The sequence below is a fragment of the Corvus hawaiiensis genome, chromosome 6 (assembly GCF_020740725.1).
Source record: "Corvus hawaiiensis isolate bCorHaw1 chromosome 6, bCorHaw1.pri.cur, whole genome shotgun sequence".
In the NCBI taxonomy this organism is placed as follows: Eukaryota; Metazoa; Chordata; class Aves; order Passeriformes; family Corvidae; genus Corvus; species Corvus hawaiiensis.
Genome location: NC_063218.1, coordinates 21364364 through 21386899, shown reverse-complemented (window position 1 = coordinate 21386899; position 22536 = coordinate 21364364). Strand labels below are relative to the sequence as shown.

The window sequence follows — 22536 nt, the reverse complement described above, 5'->3', positions numbered from 1 at the left end:
TGGACTAGATATCAAAAAATCTCATGAAGTGTTAAGAAAATTGTAGTCTCCTACTATGCACTGAATAGTCTTTAGCTGAAGGCAAGTCCAACCTCATGGATAAATGCTAAATATTGCCTTTGAATCACCTTATAAGATTGAATCCCATGCTTTTGAAATGGGAGTGGCTTGTGGTTTTCTCCCCTGAACGGCAGTGTCCAATCCAACCTTGTCTTGGGTATTAGCACTAATGAAATAATTCATTCTTTACAAACTGTCTTGATAATTCTTGATAAACTCTTCACTTATCTTTGTCTTAAATGCTGCCTGTCTTTATTTAGGAACTAATAATGCACTTCATCAGGCCTGGCCAGCAGAACACATTGATTTCACCCCTGTAACTAATGAAAGCATGTGCTTGCTTAAGTTGTTCCTCTTGGAAGTCATAGCATTGCCACTAGACTTGGCAAAACTAATATGTTTTTCTTTGTTTTTTTATCTTGTAGCTGGTGCCACATATATATTTGGGAAGAGTGGGGGTCTCATCCTGTACACCTGGCCAGCTAATGACAGACCAAGCACAAGGACGGACCGTCTTGCTGTGGGCTTCAGCACAACAGTGAAGGATGGCATTCTTGTCCGGATTGACAGTGCCCCTGGGCTCGGTGATTTTCTGCAGCTGCACATAGTGAGTATAGACAGGCCCATGTCTCTCCCAGACCTAGGTTTCTCTTAACTGGATATGCATTTGAAGAAAACTGTTACTCTAAAATACCATGTGTCATGTTCTGTACTTTGTGTCTTCAATTCCCATCAGATTAAACTGCTTATAGTAGTTCTTTAGGGTTTTGTAGAGTTGCTGAATGGGATGCACAGAGAATTAAGTCTTGATGCCGAAAGAAACTGGGGAGGGAAGAAACAAACAAAACGAAACTCAAAAGCTGTATGTGATTCAATAGTAGGATTTATTCAAAAAGTGGAGAAACATTTTTTATCAGTGGCAATCTACTGAGTCATATGCACAGTCCTGAATACAGCTGAATCTATGGTGAAGTATTACTATTCTCGGAAGACAAAGACTAAAAGGGAGTGATAAGGTGTTAGTTTTTTCCTCACAAAGAAAGTTAAGTGAGAACTGAACAGATCCTCAAACTGATATAGCTTGCTTTAGCAGGGTAGTTCAAAAGAATAAGAATTTGATGTTAGCACAACATAGCTTTGCAAGAAGAAAATAGACCTTTTTGTGAGAACTTGAGCAAAGGGGGTTTTAGGAGAGTTGAATTACTTGAGAAAATGAGAACACTAGAACTGGAAACTTTTAGACTTTGTTACTTTATGTGATCCTGTGGGAGGAGAAGAGCTTGTTTGCTTTGTTCTCCTCTGACAAATAGCCAAGAGGTTTACTAGAGGTAGAGGCTGGTCATGTTACTCGATGTTCAGATTATTTCCAATGTATTATGCATTAATTCATAGTGGAAAGGCAACTGGGCCATTTGCAAATTTTGAATGAGCTGGGGATTTGTTGACATTTCATGGAATCTTGAAGATATAAGTTAACAGGAGAAATGCCAGGGGCCAAAACAGACCTAATGTGAATGATGGAGGGCCTTAATCTGCTGCAGGAGTTTGCCATGTTCCGAATCATGTTGAAGCACTGGATATATTGCAGGGTGGTTTTGAAATGACCAGAAACAAGGTTCTAGTACTCATCATCAGTATTTTAAGTGGTTTTTGCTTTGAATCCTGTTGTAAAATTCAGATTCATTGGAATGGGGTAGATATGGCTTGAGCCATTCTACTGTCAGCCATTCTGGTTTTTCTCTTCCGTGATATATCCAAATATTTAGTTGGTTTTGTGCTGGAATGAAAATGAGATCAAATCCTGGCTTTTTTTTTTTTTTTTTTTTTTTTTTTTTTTTTTTTAAATATATATAAAAACAGGCTTTCTTCCTTTCTTAAAAACAGAACAAAAAGAACCCCAAAAGACTGTAAAAGTGAGCAGTGCTAAGCCTAATTGGTTGGAGCTCTGTGACTCAGATTAAGCATATGTGACTGGACATGTCTGAGCAAGGCAGTGTATATTCTTCAGGTGTTATAATATAACATGTAAAATGCTATCAGTTATCTGGAAAACACTATTCTTGCATGTGAGGAGAGGTGCAGAGACATGAATTTGTTAAGGTTGTAGGAAAAGTCTAAGATGGATCATGTTGCTCTTGGATACCTAATGGGATGTTATAGAGAAAATGAAAGTCAGGCTCTTCTTTGTAGTAGTCAGTGGAAGGAAGAGGGAAAATGGACACAAGTACCAACAAAAGAAATTTTAGTTCTGCATTAAGATAAGAACTTGCACAATGACTCTTTTCAGCATTAATGATGACGGCACATAGTTTTTCTCTGTAGCTTGGTCTCAAATATCTACCTTTCTCTACCATTAATTGAACATTTTAATGACTGATTTTAACTATAAAAAAATTTGTTGAATAGATTGAAACAAAGGAATTGAACCTGAGACGTAAGCATTCATTATGAAATAATAGCAAAAGAAAATCATTGCTTTCTCTTTCCAATCAGTTTTGGAAAAGAAAATAATGTAAGTTTTTCAGCTTCTTCCCCATATATTTTTTTTTCAAGCTTCTCTGTATGGCATGGTGCTAGTTTCAGGTTATTTCAGGTATCTAAATAAAATCTACGAGTTTGGTTGATATTATTACTAAAAGTTCTGTTGAATGCTTCCTGTGTACTTTGGGCAATTTTATCCCTGAAGCTATTCACTAGCAGTAAATATGGAACTAGTTCAGCTTTAATTTCTCTTGTTCTTTTGTGGTCAGGATGGATTAGGAGGATTTGCCAGTCATTCACGAGGAGCAAAGGCGTGCTGCTGTGCTCCTCTGGAGATGGTATTACTGTTCATCATATATATCACTGACTCTACCTAGCTGTCAAATAAAGAATGTGGTCTGGGACTCATCTGTTACATGCAATAGAAAAGTTGAAGAAGAGCTTTTAAAGTGTTATTGGCTTCTTGAATATCTGTAAGAGTTTGTTATATCTGGTTTATGGTTCAAAGTAATAGAAGTGAGCTTACATCAGGATTATTTTGGAAAAAATTGAAATCTGAAGTTAAAGGTGCATCTTGAAATGGCACTTAAAATGCAAGACTATTTAGGATCTCTTAGCAAATTGCATGCAAGATTTCCATGAGACCAAGATCTTTTGTAACTGTCTGAGAACTACCACATGCTTGTGCTGTCATAATCAAAGACTTTGTCCATATTCTTTTCCTCAAAACCTTCCATTAGGCCATTTTCAATTGTCCAGAGAAACAAGGCAGCATGGGTCAAATTGTAGTAGAAATATGGGATAAATAGATTTTTAAATCAGAGCTATGAAAACAGATCAAATTGATTATAAAATAAGCTTTGAAAACCCAAATATTTAGACCATAAAGCAAAGTATAAGAGAAAAAGAAAACACTAATTTTAATGTAATTTATTTTATATGTATTTAGCAACTTGACTTTTTCAGGTGCAATTATATTTAATAATAATAGTAATAATAAAAATGAGAGGGATTTTCCTGGGTTAGTATTGGGGATACTTCTTTCCCTGGAGCCTTTTTAGATATTCCACTCACAGACTCTTTTGGGTGCTATTTGCTGGATGCTGACCTCCTCACATTTCCCTGGGTGTTCTATTGGTGATAAAAGGTGACAAAAGGCACCTGATGATCACTGTTTTCTAATGTGCATCGCTAAATGAAAATCTATCATCGCTAAATCCAAAATTAATAGTAATGGCTATGGTTTATCAAGATCTGATTCTATTTTAAAGTTTGTAAAAGTTGCCCATATTCTTCTAAGGAGACCTTTTAATAGTTTGCCTGCTTTTTGAATATCATGTATGTTCTGTAGTGTCCATTGTGATCTTTCTATTTGTAAGGTTTGAAGTCAGAGAAGATACTTTATTTTGAAGTTACATATTTGCCTGTTTAATTTACAGTTGTTCTGTTAGAATTCATTTTTTAATTATGAGTCTTTCAAATATTGCGGAAATTTATTGACTAAGATGTCTGTTTTATATGACAAAAAATTACAGCCTCTGAAACTATTTTCTCTCCTGACTTACAATGAAGTATGAAGTGGCAGCCCTGCAAAAATGGATAGCATACCATCCAGATCGATGTATACGAAGCATGAGGTGTTTGTGTGAACAGACTGTAGCACATGGAATGAGAGAGTTGCTAGAGCATCAGATCCCTCCTTATGATATTTTTTTGTTTTCCTGACAATTCATTCAAACCTATATGAGGAAATTGTCTTCCACAATGGGTACTGAAAAAGACTGCAGCATGTCTTGAGATGTGGGTTGAATGCTTCTGTGTGTTCATTCACCTTGCACTACTACACTTTCTTTTTGTGCTTTACCACATACAATACATAGAAATGAAATGGGGAGAGAAACAGCCGCAGGTGATGATGGTGTCATTCTTGTGGTAACTGTGGAGAGAGAAATCATTTATGTGTGCTGCTGGTTTAGTCTGCATTCTTTCATTTTGTTCTGTATGGTAATCTGCCATCAAGCCTCTGGACCTTCAGAATTGTGTTGTGGAACTGTTCCAGTTTCTGAATTTCTCACAAGAAAGAATTTAGGTTTGGGCAAAAGTGTTAGTGATTTTGGGAGGAGTTTTGCTTAAGTAGACTCAGGCTAGTGGGGATCTGTCATTTAGCACCAGGCTACCACTGAATGCTACAGAATTTTACATAGCCCATTCTGATTTTTAAGCAAAAAGCATAGGAAAAAGTAAGTTTTCCCTGAGTTAGAGATGGAATTGCTAAATGAGAATGAGTATAAATGGAAGAAAATCAATGTATACATTCAGCCATTTATTTTGAAATCATAATTTCAAATCATAATTTTCAGTTATACTATGATTGGCCCAAGTCTGTGCATTTTACAGTTGTAAAACCAATTCTGGCTCCTTTCTATGAAGTCTCCCTTCAAAACTGCAGTGGCATGTTATCTGAGCAGATACAGAAGAAGCAGAAGATTTAGAATCAGGAGAAGGATAGACCCAGGGTTGTCCTTATAACCAGAGGGTATATGATGAACTGAATAACTTCAGGGCTACTCTGAGATAATAAATGGAGGCAAAATGCAATAGGAGTTTGTGTTTTGCTTTTCTAAAACCAAAATCTCTTTGATGCAAAATATTTCAGCATTTCCTAGGCTGTATACAGACTGAGCACTAACAGGGTTACGTTTTTATGTCTAAGAAAGTAGAAAGAACAGGGTTTCCTTAAGATTAACTTGCACTATTTTGTAGGCAGTATATCAGCAGAGGCTGTAGACCATGAAAAAAAGTGAGTGATCTGCTTCAATATCCTATCTTGTGTTTTGCTCTATTTTTAGCTGCCTTTACTGGTGTTACAGTTTTCTTTTAGGGTGATTCACCATGTTAGACTGCCTTTTTTGTTCTTGTGTAGAACTCTTAGTTTGTTCAAGTTTAATTTTTGTGAATATAAATAATTTTATCTACCCTATCTTGACTGTGTTTACATTGATATCTATTCAGAATAGTGCTTTTGCTCTTGCCTTTCCTGGATTTCAAGCAGTGTAGAGCAAGTCTGTGAGTTTGATACAGTTCTTGGAGAATACCAGAAGTGGTTAAGTAGTTTTCAGTTCCAAAGTGTTTAATGCCCATCATGCCTCATTTCCTTCACAAATCAGCAAAGAACTGTGTACATTCCTCCTAATTTAAATTATACAAATTATGAGCCCCTACAGATTGGTATAGAACACATATCCAGTCAAAGATGTTCTATAGTGAAACAACCAGTGGATCAGCAAAAGGTGAAATGAGACAAAGGCTTCATTGTTGAAGCAAGAAATTATTTACAGAATGGCTAAGTGCAGGAGACAACATCTTGTATAACACATTTAGCTGAGGAAGTGAACAACTAGCGAATGAGAATGACTAGACTGCCTGCTGGTGAGGGGAGAAAATTAGATTGAGCTTTCAAGCAAAAAGATTATATTGTCTAGATCCTTAGAAGGTCGAAAAGAACAAACTGTCTACAGACATTTTTTACGAAGACAAATCTAGCAACAGTCCTGAGGGAGTGCTCTGCAGGTCTCCTGTGATTATTAACATATAGAAACTGTCTGAATGTAGCTTTCTGCTAGGAGTAAATTCTCTGGCAGAGACTCCTGAATGTACTGTCTTTAATAGGTCCCACCTGGGAATTAACATATGCTTGAAGGCTTGAAACCATGACTGCTAACCTCCTAGCCAAGATGGAAAATGAACCAAATGAGGGACTGGAAAAACTGTTATGATGTTAGTGTATGAAGATTCACTGGAGTCCTCCTTCGTGTCATCATATATATCTTTTATAAACGTTTGTTACTGTGATTTGTCAATTCTTGAAGTTCAGACTAACTAGCTAATGGATACCTTTAACTTAGGTTGCATTCTGTTTAAGGTAATTGGGATTGGCAAGAAAGTCCTCATTTAAGATGTGACATACATGTACATATCCTCCAGTACTTTAAAAAGTGTCCTATCTCCCCTTTCTACAGTGGAGTAGGTTTCTGCTTAACTGTGTAGGCCAGGTAGAGTGCTGACACCACAAGGACTGGGGTGACAGTACTGTTCCCTAGCAGCAATGAATAACTTAGGAGACTATAACAAGTACTGAGCTATTGCATGACAAGCAGACTCTGAGTGTCTTACAGAGCACATCACGAGTGTTTACATCCTTTCTACAATTATTTGTGTTATTAAGTTGTAAGTCCACATCACGAGTGTTTACATCCTTTCTACAATTATTTGTGTTATTAAGTTGTAAGTCACATCTTCTTTTTTCCTTAGGATGATGGTCATCTTCAGCCAAGACTGTCATCTTAATGGCACTCCATTTCTTTCTGTTGATCACAAGAATTGGAGATGGTAGAATTACTTAAAGGCTAATTTGTAAGTTAAAAGACAAACCTTGATGAATTTAGAAGTCAGTGAATATGCTGGCAGTGCACCTGAATTTGGAAGGAAGCACAGCTGGAACAGCTAACTGAAATTGACCATAGTGACATTCCATACCACAAGATAATGTTCCTGGCAAAAAAATGCAAGGAAAGGAAGGGTAAGAGGTGCTGATGATGATTTATGGTCTGTGTCCCAAGTAAGTTATGTGTGTTGAGGCCCTGCTTACCAGGAAGTGGCTCAACATCTGCCTGTAAATGGGAAGCAATATGGCCTTGCTTCACTTACTAAACTTACCTCCATCCACAGGTTTTCTTACTTTTGCTTCTCCAATTTTCTCTGCATCCTCGCTAGGGAGAAGTGAATGAGCACCTTGGAGGGTGCTTAGTTACTAGGCAGGGTCAACCTGTCATGCATAGTCTTGACCTGGAAGAGGGCCTCTGTTCCTGACCATGTCCCTTGAAAATAATGAATGTATTATAGGCTACTATATGCAGATCATCTGCAGAAAAAAATGGACTATAATATACTGATTGCATGTTATGTCAGGTTTATAGACTAAAAAATCCCAATAGCAAATATATATGATTTCAGCATTGTTATTTTGCCTGAGAGAGGCTATATCTGAATGAGTCTCAAATCTGAGATATGCATGTCACTGGCTGTTTTGCCAGCTGGTATAAAACTGCCAAAGAGCCTAACTTTTTTTTTTTTTTTTTTTTAATGGAAGCCTTCTATTTAAATACGCAATGGTCTTGTCCCAAAATGCTCTCAGTCTTTTCCTGTCCTTTCCTAAACTCTTTTGGTCTCTGGAGTCCCATGTGTTTGTGCATGCTGCATTTATTGTCCCCTGGAGCACAAAAGAATTAGTAAAGGAAAACTAATTTGAAGACAGGAAACAGACTTTCAGTTTTCAAGCTAGCTTTAAAACATGTTATTGTTACTTCTGTTCTTATTTTCAGAAGGTGATTAATAATCCATTTTTAGTTTATTTTAACACTGTGCATAGGAATATTCCATTTATTGTTATCTCCTAGCTCTAGAGAAGGAGCCTCTGGTAGGAGGCCACGAGTTGAGGCTAAACCTGTGAACACTGGAGAGTTTCTCACCCCAGTGTGCCCATTCATGGCTGGCACTGTTTGGCACTGTGCCCCATCCAGTTGTCTCAGTGACCTTTTGCGCTCCATTCCCTGCTCTGTGGCCGATGTCTGCGCCAGGTGTTTGAATGAACGTGTGGAGCTGAATGCAGTGGTGCGGGAAACAGCACGTTGATGTCCCATGGCTGAAGATGATGGATTTTAGATCCCTGGCTCCATTCAGACAGCGTGGAAGCTCAGTGCTTTGATACAGGGATTCATTAGCTCCTCACTCAGTGACAGTTTGTGCATAGATGCTAGTGTTTTTGCAGTTGTCATTGAACATTGTGAAGCTGATTAGAGGCGTGGAAGAAAGAATTGGTAGGGCAATTTTGGCATGAACAGTAAAATTGCTGATTAGACCACAAGTTAGCCTGATTAGAGTTGTCAATCTGAAAATAATTTGGGGAGTTTGGCTCTCAAATGTTGAATTCAGCTGGACAACAGAGAGTGAAAATTTAGAATTGGAGGAGATGGAGGACACTCAGTGGGAAGTTACATTTTGGTAACTTTCCGAAACCTGATATGGGCAACTAAATACTAGACCTTAAAAGATAGAGCTTTGCTGATTCAAGGAAGCATCTACTAAGATCACAGGTTTGGTATAGTGGACAGCATTTTTTCAGAATACACATCTACCCCTTTTAATGTTGTACATCTGGCCAAGTCAGACACTAGTATTTCAGTCTAAGTGCAGAAATAAAAAATTTGCTCCTAATTAGAAGTAAATGGGATAGCTCACGAGAAAGATTCATCCCTATATATGCAACCTCTGTTCAAAATACATTCTAGAGCTTGAAACTTGTTTATTTTGTCCAGGTTTGTCTTAGGATTCATTGTGGTTCTGTGAATTCCTATTAGGTGTTAAACGATCAAATCACTGAGTATCTCACATATCTATCCAAATATTTATGGCAATAAATATTGTGCTATTGCTTATCTTGTACACTGTACAAACAAATACCGTGGTTTACTTGATATTTATTTTACTCTCTCTTGTGACTATAGTGTTTAGGTAGAATATGTCATCTAGGGCTGTATAATATATCATAATTTCAATAAAACCTGAGATGAATTGCCTTTCCTGTTTTGCAGTACTTTCTCTTAGTATTTCAGAACTAATAATTGCCACACAGTCTTGTTAGTGAGTGAATAAACAAGGAAATCTTAGGGATACTTTTTTTGATGCTGAGAAAATTTAGATTCTGCTTCGTAATATTTTTCTTTTAAATACTAAATACGAAGGATTTGAAGTAATGTGAAGTTTTTTTCTGGATGAGTCAAAGAACTAAGACCATCTCCAGTGAAATTCTTTGCTTGAAATAATGAAGACTTGAAGAAGATAAGTGTGAGGTTTTCAGTACTCATTCCAAAAGAGACTAAAATCTTTAATATTTGTATATTCTAATGATTGGCAATATAGATTTGTCCTTTACAAGAAGCTTTAAACTTATGAGCTTGTTCAAACCAACCCATCTTCTGTATGCTTGGATAAATTGCACTAATAGGTTCTAAATTAAATCTGTTTGCAATTAAGGCTTTTATCACCTTCTCTATGGTTGCATCAAAAAAGTAAAATAAAATTCTTGATCTTCATGTTAATGGATAGCAGCAGGGTACAATAATAATTCACTGCACATTTAGACATACTGAGTACTACTCAAAAGCAATTAACAAGGGCAATTGTCAGTATAATTTACCCCAGCTTGGTATCTGATGTAACCTTCTTGTCAAAGGTTAGCAACTGTTTCATACTACATCAGCTACAGCGAAATGAATTGTTTCTCTATTAAGCCTCTAGGAAGAACATTCTAAACAGGAGCATAGTATTGAATCTTATGAGGAAAAAGAGATGAACTTGATCTAATCCAAGCAGTATTACACATTGTTTGCACTATGACTTGAATTTTACTGGGTTTCAAAACTCAATGCAGGGAAATGATAGCTTGATCATTGATACGCGGCTGACTGAGGTGAAAATCATCTGTTCTAGAGAACATGAAAGACTAGTCCTGCACAGTTTTGTACCGTAAATGAAAGGCAATTTTGCCTTTTCCTATGCTACTAGGACACTGCAGAGACAATTTTGAGGAGAAAATGCACTGGAGTTTGGCTAAAATTCTAGCATTCAAATTCTTATGAGTTTCTCTCACCATAAGTTTTCAAGAAAGGGCCACAGTTCCTATTCAGAAACATTGTTCTAACAGTTATTATAGTGCCTAAAACATACTTTTGCATGTAATTTTAGAACAGCTATATAAACACATCACCATATCTCTTTTAAAGGTAGACATAAAAATGCTTATAAAATGAGAAAATTGAGGCTTTAGAGATTAAATTATGTAACTAGGGCTGTTGTCTCAGAACTGGAGCTGGTTGGCTCTGAATGTTCATCTTTTCTTAAATCAGAAGTCTTCAAAGTGCTCCCTTCTCCATCACCTGAGAGATTCAGTATCAACAGCTGAGGGGAGGTAGTGCCCTTGGAAAGCTGCTGTTGCCCACACATCTGAGAACTGATTTTACAGCAGCAGGTGCTCTGTGGTGGTTTTTTGTTGCTTGTTTTTCCTCTCTAAGTGTGCATGGAGCCTGAGCTTGCTTAGCTTGTGTGCTGTTTGAATCAAGGCAGAAGTGGTGTTATTTGTGCTAATAAGCCTCCCCCATTAGTTAACCTTTCAGTGCATAAAGCATGATTGAACTGAAGGATTCCTGCTGGTTTGAAAGGCTTTTATGTTAAATACATGATACAGGCATTTTCTTCTTCCATCTCCTTAAGTAAAAGAAGTGCAATAGTGGGACAAAGAGGCTGTAAAGACTTCAACAGTCTGAAAGCAAGTTGAAGTAAAGCTTATGTAGTGTGAATATTCTCTTAAATATCTTGGCATAGCTTTTTTTCTGCTACATTTAAATTCTTGGTGCTCTGTTTAAGCAATTTCTAGCCTACAGAAAAAGACTGTCTCATATAAGTGGTATAATTTGGGACAGTGCAAAGCATCAGCTGAGCATATTTTTACCTATACCTGATAATCAAGTATATTACTCGCTCTGACTGTCCAAATTTACTTTCAGTGCACACAGCCCTTGTTTTAGCTTATTCTTTATTCTTGTCAATTACCGATGTTAAGAATGCAGTTTCTGGAAGGCAGGTGATAGCAGTCATTAAGCCTGAAAAAAAAAGTATCTTATACGGACTCAGGCTTCCTTTGCTATCTTATCATGTCTCTTTTATTCTACTGTTTTTAGAAAATCTCATCTGAAATCCAGTACCACATACAGGATTTCAGGTTTTGGATCATTAAACCCCTTTAGTATGATACTGCTCAGCCTTAAGGAGATGGTGGGATTAATCAGTTCTGTAGGGAACCATATTCATGCTTCTAATATGCTGTCTAAACTAGCAATAGGAACGAGATCCACTAACTTTACAAGCATTTCCCCCTTTTTAATGGGAAAGGATCTGGTCTGTGTCTTTGGGTGTATTGCTAAACAATTCTTACAAATATTCTTGTTATCAGCTGGTTATCCTTTCATAGAAGGTATATTGTATCCTAAATATATTCAGAGAGACCAGGCCCTCATTGAACAATGATCTTTTGCTATAATTCACGTGGGCAGCACATGCTGCAGCATTGCAGATTAAGTAACTGTGTCTTCTGTACAGACTAGAGAGGTTAATACAGACTTTCAGGAGTAGCCACTGGATTTGCATTGTATAATGAGCTGGGCAACATGTGGAAAAAATTTCGGATGTGCCGGAAGATACTTAAGCTATTGTACTAGATTGTGAAGAAGAGGTAGGGGTTCCCTTTGGGTGGGATTTTCTGTGTGGTGCTGTACCAATGTACCGAAGCCTGTGTATAAATTAACACTCCACAGCATCCATCATTCCAGGGATCGCTGCTAAAACTTGCTTTTTCACCCTTATACTTTTGGGAAGGTTTGACAAGAGGAATTTAGTCAAAGGACTTTCCTGCCATGTGCTAAGAACTAACTGTACTGATTCTGTCCAGTTTTGAGACTAGAAATTTTTCTTTTTGTATTTATTATTTGAAGAACTTGTAAGTCTTTGCATGTACAAATCTTCTCTATTTCTTTTACTGCAAAAATTTACTTCTTACTGTTGTGTTTCTCCACCATATTCTTGTCTTCTCTTGTCTGTTTCTGTGAAGCAAAGGAGATTGTGGTTTCTCATTTATATTTCTTTAAAACTTAACTTTTGGGAAGCCCAACTAACTATAGTTCTCCTACTGTTGCTGTTAACTACCTTTATTTTTTTCAAAGGAGATTAACTCAATTTTGATGGAATATGTAAGCAAAAAGGCATATAGTTCCAACTATTTTACATGTTAGAAAACTGTTTTTCTTGAAACAGGTTTAAAAATCTTCATTAGTTTTTATTCTGATCAGAATTTGTTTCCTGTGTTCCCTTTCTGATGGGAAAAATCACTGTTTGGTTTTAGGGCTTCACATATAGATGAGGTTTTCAGGGTTGCTGGCTGTGCATCTTGATTTAGGAACACAGAACAGGGAAAGGACTATCTAGGTTATCAAGTCCAGTCCTCTACCCTCATAGCTGTACCACTGCAGCCTCTTTTTTGGCTGTATCAGATCTACCTCATCCCTTCTGGTTTTCTAGTTTTGCTATTTCTCTTGAAATGCTGTTCTAAAATCAATTTTTTCCTAAGATTTAAGGTTTAACTTATTTTCAAGCCTATATGTATTCATACACATCAGTTTAACCTTCATTTGTTTTATGCCAATGTTGCCCTTCAGGTCCTCTCTGTTTTTTGAAGTTTACCTGTTGGTGGCATTTACAGAGAATTGTATTGTCTGTGCTTTATGTCAGCAACTCCCCACCAATCCCCCCAGGATCTTCTGGGTTACTTCTGTATTATAATGGGTCATCATGAAGATATCCCAGGGCTAATGCAAATTCAAACATATAAGTCCACAAGCTGCAGCTGCAGGCAGGTTTCACTGCTTTTGCTCCTGAATGTTCAGCTGTGTTTGGGAGGATTTATTCGTGCAGCTGCAGCACCAAATACACATTGCTACTTTCTTGTAGACCCAGGCTCGGTCTTTGTAAGCCATCCAGGGTATCTTTGGTTCTGAGCTTGGTTGGCTGTGTAGACACAGCTGGGTGCATCTGTGCACAAATATCATCCAATCACATCTGTTCCAGAATCCTTTTACAGCAGTGGTGTGATCAGTTTAAAGGATGTGTTCTCAACCAAAACTTTTCAGTTCCCTCCCAGTGTGGTGGTGCTCATCATAACATCATTACTTATTATATGTAATTATTTTCTTAGAACTTATTTTTCCAGCTTTCAGTGACAGCTGGTAGTAAATGATAATGCTGGGTTAGAAGGCAGAGGCGCTGTTCTCTGGTTTCCTGTTGTTTGTCTAGGAAAAAAAAAGTATGTTGACACATTAGATGGCGTGCTGACTCAGTTTATAAAACCTTTATCAGAGGACATCATGTGATATGTAGTCTTGAGCCTCGCAGTGATTCCCAAGATGGCTATTAATGGGCTTGTGAACTTGTGAATAGAGAGTGGTAAATCTGGCCTTTGAGATAATTGAAAAGACATCACTTGTAATGTGAGCAGTGGCACTGAAGGAGGATTGCTGCTCTTTAGGGACAGAGGTAATACGTTGTTGCATGCAATTTTGAAGCAAGGCACCCAATATTGATCTACTTTGGCCATGTCTAAACATTCCTTGATCAGTTGCACAATGCATTTCCTGCATGCCCTACTTCTATCCCCCTCCTCTCAGAAGAGTTATTTCTTAGCAGACTCATTTAATTTCCTTAATGAAAAGCTAGGAAAATAAGAGATTTATAGAGGCACAGGGAAGGAGTATTTTGCCTTTAAAAGTGCAGAAATAGGCAAAAGTAGGAATGTGAGCTGCTTTGCCCACCTCACTTAGGTATTGCATAGTGCTCTCAGTATTGTTCTCTACATAACACCTGGCCTTACTCTGAAACACATCATAATGACCAAAGTGATGATAATCCAGTCAATTTCTTAATATTGCTACTTTGAGATGTACATGGTGCTTGATTCTCGTTTCTTTCTTCTTTGAATTTCATTGTCTTCAAGAAAAGTGGCAAATTGTAGTTTTAAACAACTTTTAATTATATCAAGGTTGGGGCAAGCTTTTTTTCCATAGAGGAATTATGAGTATAAAATCCCTTCACTAGCATTCATGGAATTCACAGAATCATAGATTATCCTGAGCTGGAAGAGATGCACAAGGATCATCAGTTTTCACTCCTGGCCCTGCACAGGATAACCTTGTGAGTAATGCCATGTGCCTGAGAGCATTATGCAGTGTAGCATTTGGCTCATGATGCATCTTCCCTAGTGCTTGCTGAAAGAAATTCCTGACTTGAAGCTACCCATGAAGGTGGTGCTCTATAGTCGCTGGATAGTTCCTGGTTCTTTAAACATGAAAGAAAAAAAATTAGTTAGCTTGTTACAGAAGCTTTCTGTCTTTCACATTTGCACTTCTGTGTCAAAAGCCAGCCTTTTCCCTGGGAGAATGAGTTGCCCTGCTTCTTTCCCAGAACTACTGATAGAATAAGTGGTTTTGGGGTTTGGAGGTCACTCATATCACCTGGGCAAGGCAAAGTCTAAAGAATACATTTGAGCTAGTTAAAGAGCTCAAAGCTTTAGCTGCTGAGCATTGTTCAGTGCTTTTTAAGAAGTCATTAATTTTTAATCTTGATGGGGTTTTTTACTGTAGTACAACTAGAGCCATTTTTTGTGTTTCTTGCCTATTGGAGTAGGTGATAAGTTCCTGAAACCAGGCAAATATGGGGCAGAGTGAGTTCATCTGAGGGCTGTGCTCTCTGGTGGGATTGTTGCAGTCTGTCTTCTGTCAGGTGTGATGGTTAGTGACATTGACTGTTCACTTGAAGTATTTTTTTGACAAATTGAAGAGTAGAAGGGAGAAAGTTGCTCTTGTCACTTGCTTAAAATGAGAACAAAAAAAATTACTTCCTCCATAATTTGGGACTTTTGGTTTGTCTTTCCTGGACTAAAGAGCCTGTGGTCCACATCACTACCAAACTGCACTATCTTGGGTGTATAAATTAGGTACAGCGATGACAGGGACCCCTACAAATTATTGCATAAGTGGGCAGATATCTGCAAAAGTAAATTAATCTGCTGCAAGTGTGATGTATCCACAGATGTGAATGCACCTTGTTTAAATAGGGCTGGGAGGAACAATGGGGGCATTATGCAGCCATCTGAATTATTACATCACATATGTAAAACCATGTATTGGGTGTAAATGTGGGCAAGGTGGAAGCTGCGGGGTGACTTCTCTTGGACAAGACCAAAGTATGCCTCATGCCAGAGTCATCTGGCTTCAAAATGGACCCACTGCAGGACACAGCTGAGTCTGTCAACCAAGTCAGTGTCACCTGTGGAAGCACATTCAGGAAAGGGCAGAAAAAGCCAAGAATGAGGTGGGGTTTGAGGAAAGGGTGATAAACATCAGCGATAACACCAAGGTGAGAGGAGTAGGAGAAGAAGGTGCTCCATGGCAGAGTAGAATATCCACTGTAGCCTGTGGAAGACCCTCTGCTGGAACAGATGGATATTCCAAAAAAAAACCTGGTCTGTGGAGAGTCCACTCTGGAGTAGAACAAGTGTAAGAAAGAAGTAGCAGCAGAGAGAAACTGCTGTGTACTGACCATAACCCACCCCTTCCACGTTCGTTGCCTCACTGAGGGGACTGTGTGTAGCTCATGGTGATAGCAAGGGCAGGGGCCTGAAATCTGCAGTGAAGGAGTCAAGGCTGGGAAAAGGGGTGGAGAGGTGTTCTCCTGTTTTAATGTTGGTGTTTTTGTTTCCTGCTAACCAAACCAGTAAAAAACTAAATATACATTAACCAATAGTAAATTAATTTCCCCCAGCTGCATCTGTTTTGTCCCCAACTGTAATTGGAAAATGATTTCCCTGTCTTTATCTTGAACCATGAGCCTTCTTGTGCCTATTCTCTTCAGCATAAGGGAGGACAAATTAGGAAGGAAAGTGAGCAAGCAGCTAGGTGGGAGTCTGGCTGCCAGCCAGGTCTAAGCCACAGCCACTACAAAGCATTAGTGGGGCAGTTTTGAGCAAATGGGAGACTAAAATTGCTTCTATTCTTTTGTTGGTAAACCTGAATCTGCTCCATATAGAATGGCTACATTTGACCCTGAAGAGTGCTTTGAATCTAAAAAGTCAAGATAGTTGAGGGTGTTTGCCTTAAAGACAGTAAATTTAGGCTTCCAGGGGTCATCACTGCGTCTCATGCTTTCCAGGTTTGTGCTGCTTCTTATGATTTGTGCCTCCTGCCTCCCCTCCCATGTCAGAGCTGTTAGTAGAGGAGTGTGGTGTGCTTGGAAATGTGTTATAAGGACTGACTCATAGATTATAGAAAATTTGGAAGAAGCCATGGAATATAACTATAGTCATTTAGAAGTTTAAAAGAAAATAAAACTCTCACAGGATCTGGAATTAATTTTCAAAGTATAAAAGGACTACTGCTTGAAGGTAAGAGGGTGCTCTATTGTACTAATATAAGCAACTCAGTTGTCTTTTTTTGAAAGTACTTTGATTATTTTTTATAGAAACAGACTATTCTTTTGAGATTTTTCACTGAGATCAATATTAGATCTGAAGGTTTGTAATGATAGTGTCTTACTAAAAACCCTGGTAGTTTTTGGTTTTGAATTTCTCTGTTGCTTATGTCCTCTTTGACTGATAGGAGTGTCTAAATGTAGTTAAGACCAGCATGAAGAAGCATATCATTTTAGCCTACGTGTGTGCCAACTTATTGTCAGTTTCTGCCCCCACATTTGGAGTCCTGGGGGATTCCTTCAGGCCTTGGAAGCTCATTGAAGGGTTGGCAAACTGAGGAAAAGTATGATTTAGCATAGATGAAGGGAGTATAGTCTTCAAAATATGGGGATGAGGGGACAGTGATGGTTCATTTAGAAGGATGAAATGGAGAGTTCTCAAAGATCTGCTAAGAACGTCCAATTTAATGTCTAAAATGGTCCAGGACTTCCTGAAACTTTATCTGAAGAAGAGTGACAAAGGTCAGCAGAAAAGTATTTGCAAACAATAATTTATTCAAAGTGGAAGGTAAGATAAAATGAGATATAAGATTAGTACAATGGTGGGTTATCTTCTGTAAAACTTCCGTAAATTTTTGCCTTGGAAAATGTTCTGTCTACACTGAACAATCAAGCAGTGGAATTACCTGAGGGTAAGTTTTCTCCTGAGGATAAAAGCTGAACTTTAAGACATTAAGTATTACTGAAGATAAAGTTTGTTCTGTAGATCTCTGATGCAAAAAGGAATAGAAAATTTTCTGAAGCAGAAGGCATAATAATGCACATTCAATGAAGTTTGTTTTTTTTAGGTAGGCTTAGGTTATTTTTAATGACCTTAGAGGGGGGAATATGATGTCATTTTGCCAGTTCATGACAATTTTGTATACTGGTTTATTGTAAAGTGGCTCCTTCAGTATGTGATGTTACATAATAAACTTACGGTCATTCAAGTTAGAAATTAAAATTGATCTATGATGACGCAAACCATAACCCGAGTAAGATGAAAAGCACCTTTAAGTTCTGAAAAATGGCAGTGGAAAAATACCCAGGATCTAGCAGCAATGAAGAATCCCAGCGAAGGAAAAGACCAAGGTAATCATCATTTCCTCTCAAGACAGATTCTGTGTTGCATTTCCTAAGTCTTTTTCCTTTACTCTATAGTTAACAAATGGTGATGATTTTAGCACTTTGTATAAGTGATGATTTCACAACTGAGTAGGCTTTCATCTTTAACATGGCAATAAAATCTTAATATAAATTGTTGAAAAGGCATGTTTCTATTAACATTTCTTAATTAAACATTTTTCTTCAATGATAGATTTATTTTGCAAGGGAAATAAATTTCACGTATGTGAGGACAATTAATAGAAACTCTGCTCTTATTTTCTGAAGATAATTTTCCCTGCTAATATTCTGACATCTTTCAGCATTGTCTGAGTATTCAAAATTACCTGTCTGTGGCAAGCTCCTGGCAGGTTCTTTGTGTCATAGGACACATATATTATTTGACTGATATATTTACTTTAAAACAGCTGTTGCTGTAATTTTTCTTTATTAAAATGCAAACCTACATAAAAGTCTTCTGTGTTTCATGGTTGTGCTTCATTACCAACAACATTCAGTGACTCAAATGCAAGACCAGAGTCCACTGCAATGCAGTGGTCAGGAAGGTTCTGGAGGTGTGAAGTAGTTTTGTCTTCTGTCTTAGATCACTTCGAATTTTTCCTTAGAAGTCTTCTGTCTGAAAATGTGTTTGATGTTTTCCTGCTTTGCTTGTGGGGTCTAATCATATAACAGAGTGATACAGTTGCTAAGAGATGTCATCAGCCCTAAAAACCTGTCACTGACTTATAAATACTTCTAGATATGGGGAAAGAGAATAGTGGACCAACTGATTAATAATTGATAGCCTTCATTAATGGCTTCAGCTTTTCTAATTAACCTTCTGTTTCATCTGAAACATGTCTACATTTTCAGGTCAAGTACTTGGGGTGGGATACGCTGAACTGTCAAAATGAAGTATGGAGTGATGGGCTGGGAACTCCAAACAGGTTACACACAGTACTGAGAGACTGAGACAAGTTCTGTTTAAAATTCACTGTTGTACTCCAACTTCATTCCATACACTTCTATTATAACTGCTTTTTGCATCAGTTCACCTGTAATTTTACAGCAGGTGTGTAAATGATAGAGAGGAGAATATTTACTGATCCTGGAATCCTTTATGGAAGAGCCTTGTATGTGCAATGAGAGGGGCTGGAATGCTTACACTGTACGCAAACCTTTCCATGAAACTCCATGTCCAGCCCGAGGCAGAGGATGCACACAGTTATGTTCCTCCTCACTGCTGCATTTTATTCTTCTGCCGAGTATTCTCAAAACACATATGACTATTTTCCATGTCATTTTCAAATTGCATGCTTTTAGAGAGGGATTTTTGTTCCTGCCCTGTACTCACACACACACAGAGTAGATTTAGGGGAATACAAGGTCTAGTGCCAGCTTGGGTTGTTGCTTACTAGCTGCCATTGAAACCGAGGACAAAAGAACTAGTAATTGCTGTGCCATCTTTCTTTGAATCCTACTGGGCTGGTTTTGTATTTGTTTTTAAAAGCCAGCCTTGTTGTTAGATTTTATTATACTGGTATAAATAAATGTCTGGGTTTTTTTAAAGGTGAAACCTCATGGAATGAATCTCAGAAAAACCTACATCAACAACAATCAGCACTGCAGCAGTAATAAGGAAATTTAAGGAAATACTGTGTCAATAAAGGGGAAATATAAGGAAACATGCGTGGGGAAATATTATCAAGAAACTGAAACAAATTCACCCTGGGAAAATGACATGAATTCACAGTAATTATCACTCTTAAATTCAGTCTAAGCTGAGTGTGACCAAAGCAGAGTGACCCAAGTATAGTTTAATGGGAAATAGTTGATGCTTCAATAGCCTAAATGAAGAGCTGATTCAGGCACCATTCAGAAAGAAAGGCTGCTTGGAACTACTGACATTTCTGCTTCTCTCTGCAATTATAAGAAACATTATTGCCACCTCTTGGAAAATGATTAAAATAATTGCTATCTCTTTGTTCTCCTCCTTCGACAGCAATCACTGGGTGCCTGCTTCCTTCTGTGTCTTGATGTGTTATGCTCTGAATCTTTTTTTGCCAGGGAAAAAGCTGGTCTCAGCATAATTGGGCCATTTCCCTGTCACAGTAGTTTCCTTTTGAATCTTGTTACTCTGCACGGGTTGTAGTGAGGTCAATCACATTCAGTCAAATGGCTGAGCAGATAAAAAGTGTGCAAGAACAAAATACCTGCTGTCCATGCAGGTCAGAATGAAAGTGTGGAAGGAGAGCCTTGGGTAAAGGGATGCCTTTGCTAGTTTTGGCAAAACTTTACCTAGTTAGGACTCACACTCACCTGAATTTTTCCTGCAAAGAGAAAATTAAGTGACCTTGTGACATACAAGTCACCAATCATTATCATTAATATCATGCATTATGACTCCCTGATGGTCATTTCACAATTTAGCATCTCTCTGTACTCATTTGCTGCCACAGGCAAGTATCTGTATATATTCATACAACGTCATTGCATGGTACCACCAAACCAATGCCAGATGACCTTGCAATATCATACAAGTTGTTGCAACATCATAATGTAAAACTATCTCAGATTGATGTGGGGCCATGACCCAGCACAGTGATTATTGATTCAGCATTAGGGCTCGGGCTCATACCTGCTGTGCTGTTGCCGTCGTTATTGACTCAGGAGCATGAGGCAAGGTCATTCTTTGAGACATTACAGACCACTGTTGAGATCCAGCCTCTCTGCATATTGATGCAATGCTATTATCTGTTGTTATAGGCTAGTTTATCTCTTTGTGGAGATTATCAGATGTTTGGAGCAAAGTTTCCTCTTGCTTTTAAATTATTAAGATAACATTGAAGATTGATTTTCCTGTATTTAGCTCAGATAGAGTTAACTTTTCTTGCTAGTATCTGGTACAGTGCTGTATTTTGGGTTCAGTATAACATTGATAACACACTGTTTTAGTTGTTGCTGTGCACTGCTTACCTTAAGTCAAGGAATTTTCAGCATCTCAGGTTCTGCAAGAGGGGAGATGCACAAAAAGCCGGGAGGGAGCATGGCCAGGATAGCTGACTGGAAATGCCTGAAGAGATACTCCATACCGCAGAACATCACGTTCAGTATATAAACGGGGGGGACTTGGCTGGGAGGGGACAATCCCTGCTGGGGTCAGGCTGGGCATCAGTCAGTGGGTGGTGAGCAATGGTATTGTGCATCTCTAGTCATTTTGGGGGGTTTATTCCTCTCTCTTTTTGTTATTTGCCTTTTTATTACAGTTACAGTATTTTATGTTTTGCCTTATTTCGGTTCTTAAACCGTTCTTATTTGAACCCACAGATTTTACACTTTTCCAGTTCTCTTCCCTATCCCACTGAGGTCGGGGGGCTAAAAATGAGTGAGCATCTGGACAGTACTTGGTTGCTTTCTGGGGTTAAACCACAACAGTAATGCTTTAGTATTATTACGTACTGATGTTCAAAAGGTTATAAGCTCATCTGTTGACAGTGTATCTCTATATTTCCTGCCACCACCAAGGAACACAGATATATTGGAAGATCATTATTAAGGAACAGAAGTCTTAAAGTCAAGAGTTTCCATGGGTTTGGGGCAAATTTATTCTTCTTAGAATAAATTAGTACTTTGATAAACTGTTTTGAGAATTGTGTTAGCACCAGATGGTATTTCATATTTTCACACATAGTTCCTGTTGTTTTAAGTTGCAGTTGTGAATGCTCAGTATTTCTGCAAATCATCCTGGGGCCTATAGCTGGCAAATAAAAGTGAATGGTAAAACAATTCCATTTACCTGTTTTGAGTATCTGACCATGCAAATACTCTTCTCCTCTGTGTGTAGTACTTCCTTGGCTTTGACTACAACAAGCAAATCACCCAAAAAGCTGAGATTCTACCATGGAACGTCTCCAGGTCACAACAGGACTAGAATATGAGTTGTAACTGCACTTTCTTTTGCTACTTGAGTACAACACAGTAACTGGTGGGAATAATGTTGTTTTTGTTGTAGCTGTGATGTCCTAAAGATCAAAGCAGGATTTGTATGTTGGCAATAACTTTTGTTAGACTGCCTAGCAGATGAATGTCTGGAAGCTTTCGGGGAAATGAGGGTTTTTTTCTGAAAGCTGTTGTAAAGTAACATTTTTCTCCCTTTGGGACATGAAGAAAGGGCTTACATTTCCCTAAAACTTCATTTTCCTAGCTGTACTGTGTATTAGTCTAATAAAAGATGTCACCTCACTCAATAAAGCTTCCCAGGGTTGTTAATGTTGTGAGCAATCACTTAAATGAGTTGAGAAGAAATGCTTGGATCAGTTTCTCACAAATATTTGTTTAAATTATAGAAATGTTGTGGTTTGAGAAGTCCCAGGGGCTCTTCCTGACTCCAAAGAGGGAATAGTATTAAGAAGCAGATACTCTTTTGAGACTAAAACTTCATGAAGCAAACAACCTAAGGCAGACAGATAGTATTGGTGACTTCAGCCTAAACATACTCACTTTTGCAATGGTAATAGCTTGAAATAAGTTATTTTAATGGGAAATGTCAAGCACCTATATTAGGAAGAAGCCCGCTCTGTAATGGTTTTAATGTAGTAGAAGTATCTGTTGTTTTTATTCAACTTACCCCTCACTCAGGCTTTGAGTAGTCCTCATTAACGTAGTCCTCGTTCAGAGGTTGCTTGGTAATATTGTTTTAGATAATATGATCTTGGAGAAGCATAT

The 22536-nt window shown here is 38.0% G+C and overlaps 1 protein-coding gene across 36 annotated transcripts in view; it reads left to right on the top strand.

The window, feature by feature from the left end:
- Positions 1–22536, top strand: part of NRXN3 (neurexin 3) — a 985201-nt gene that overhangs the window by 736872 nt on the left and 225793 nt on the right. For all 36 annotated transcript variants that reach the window (XM_048307857.1, XM_048307861.1, XM_048307848.1 and 33 more), the window contains one exon: positions 486–667. In XM_048307857.1, the coding sequence (XP_048163814.1) occupies positions 486–667 (182 nt within the window). The remainder of the gene's footprint in view (positions 1–485; positions 668–22536) is intronic.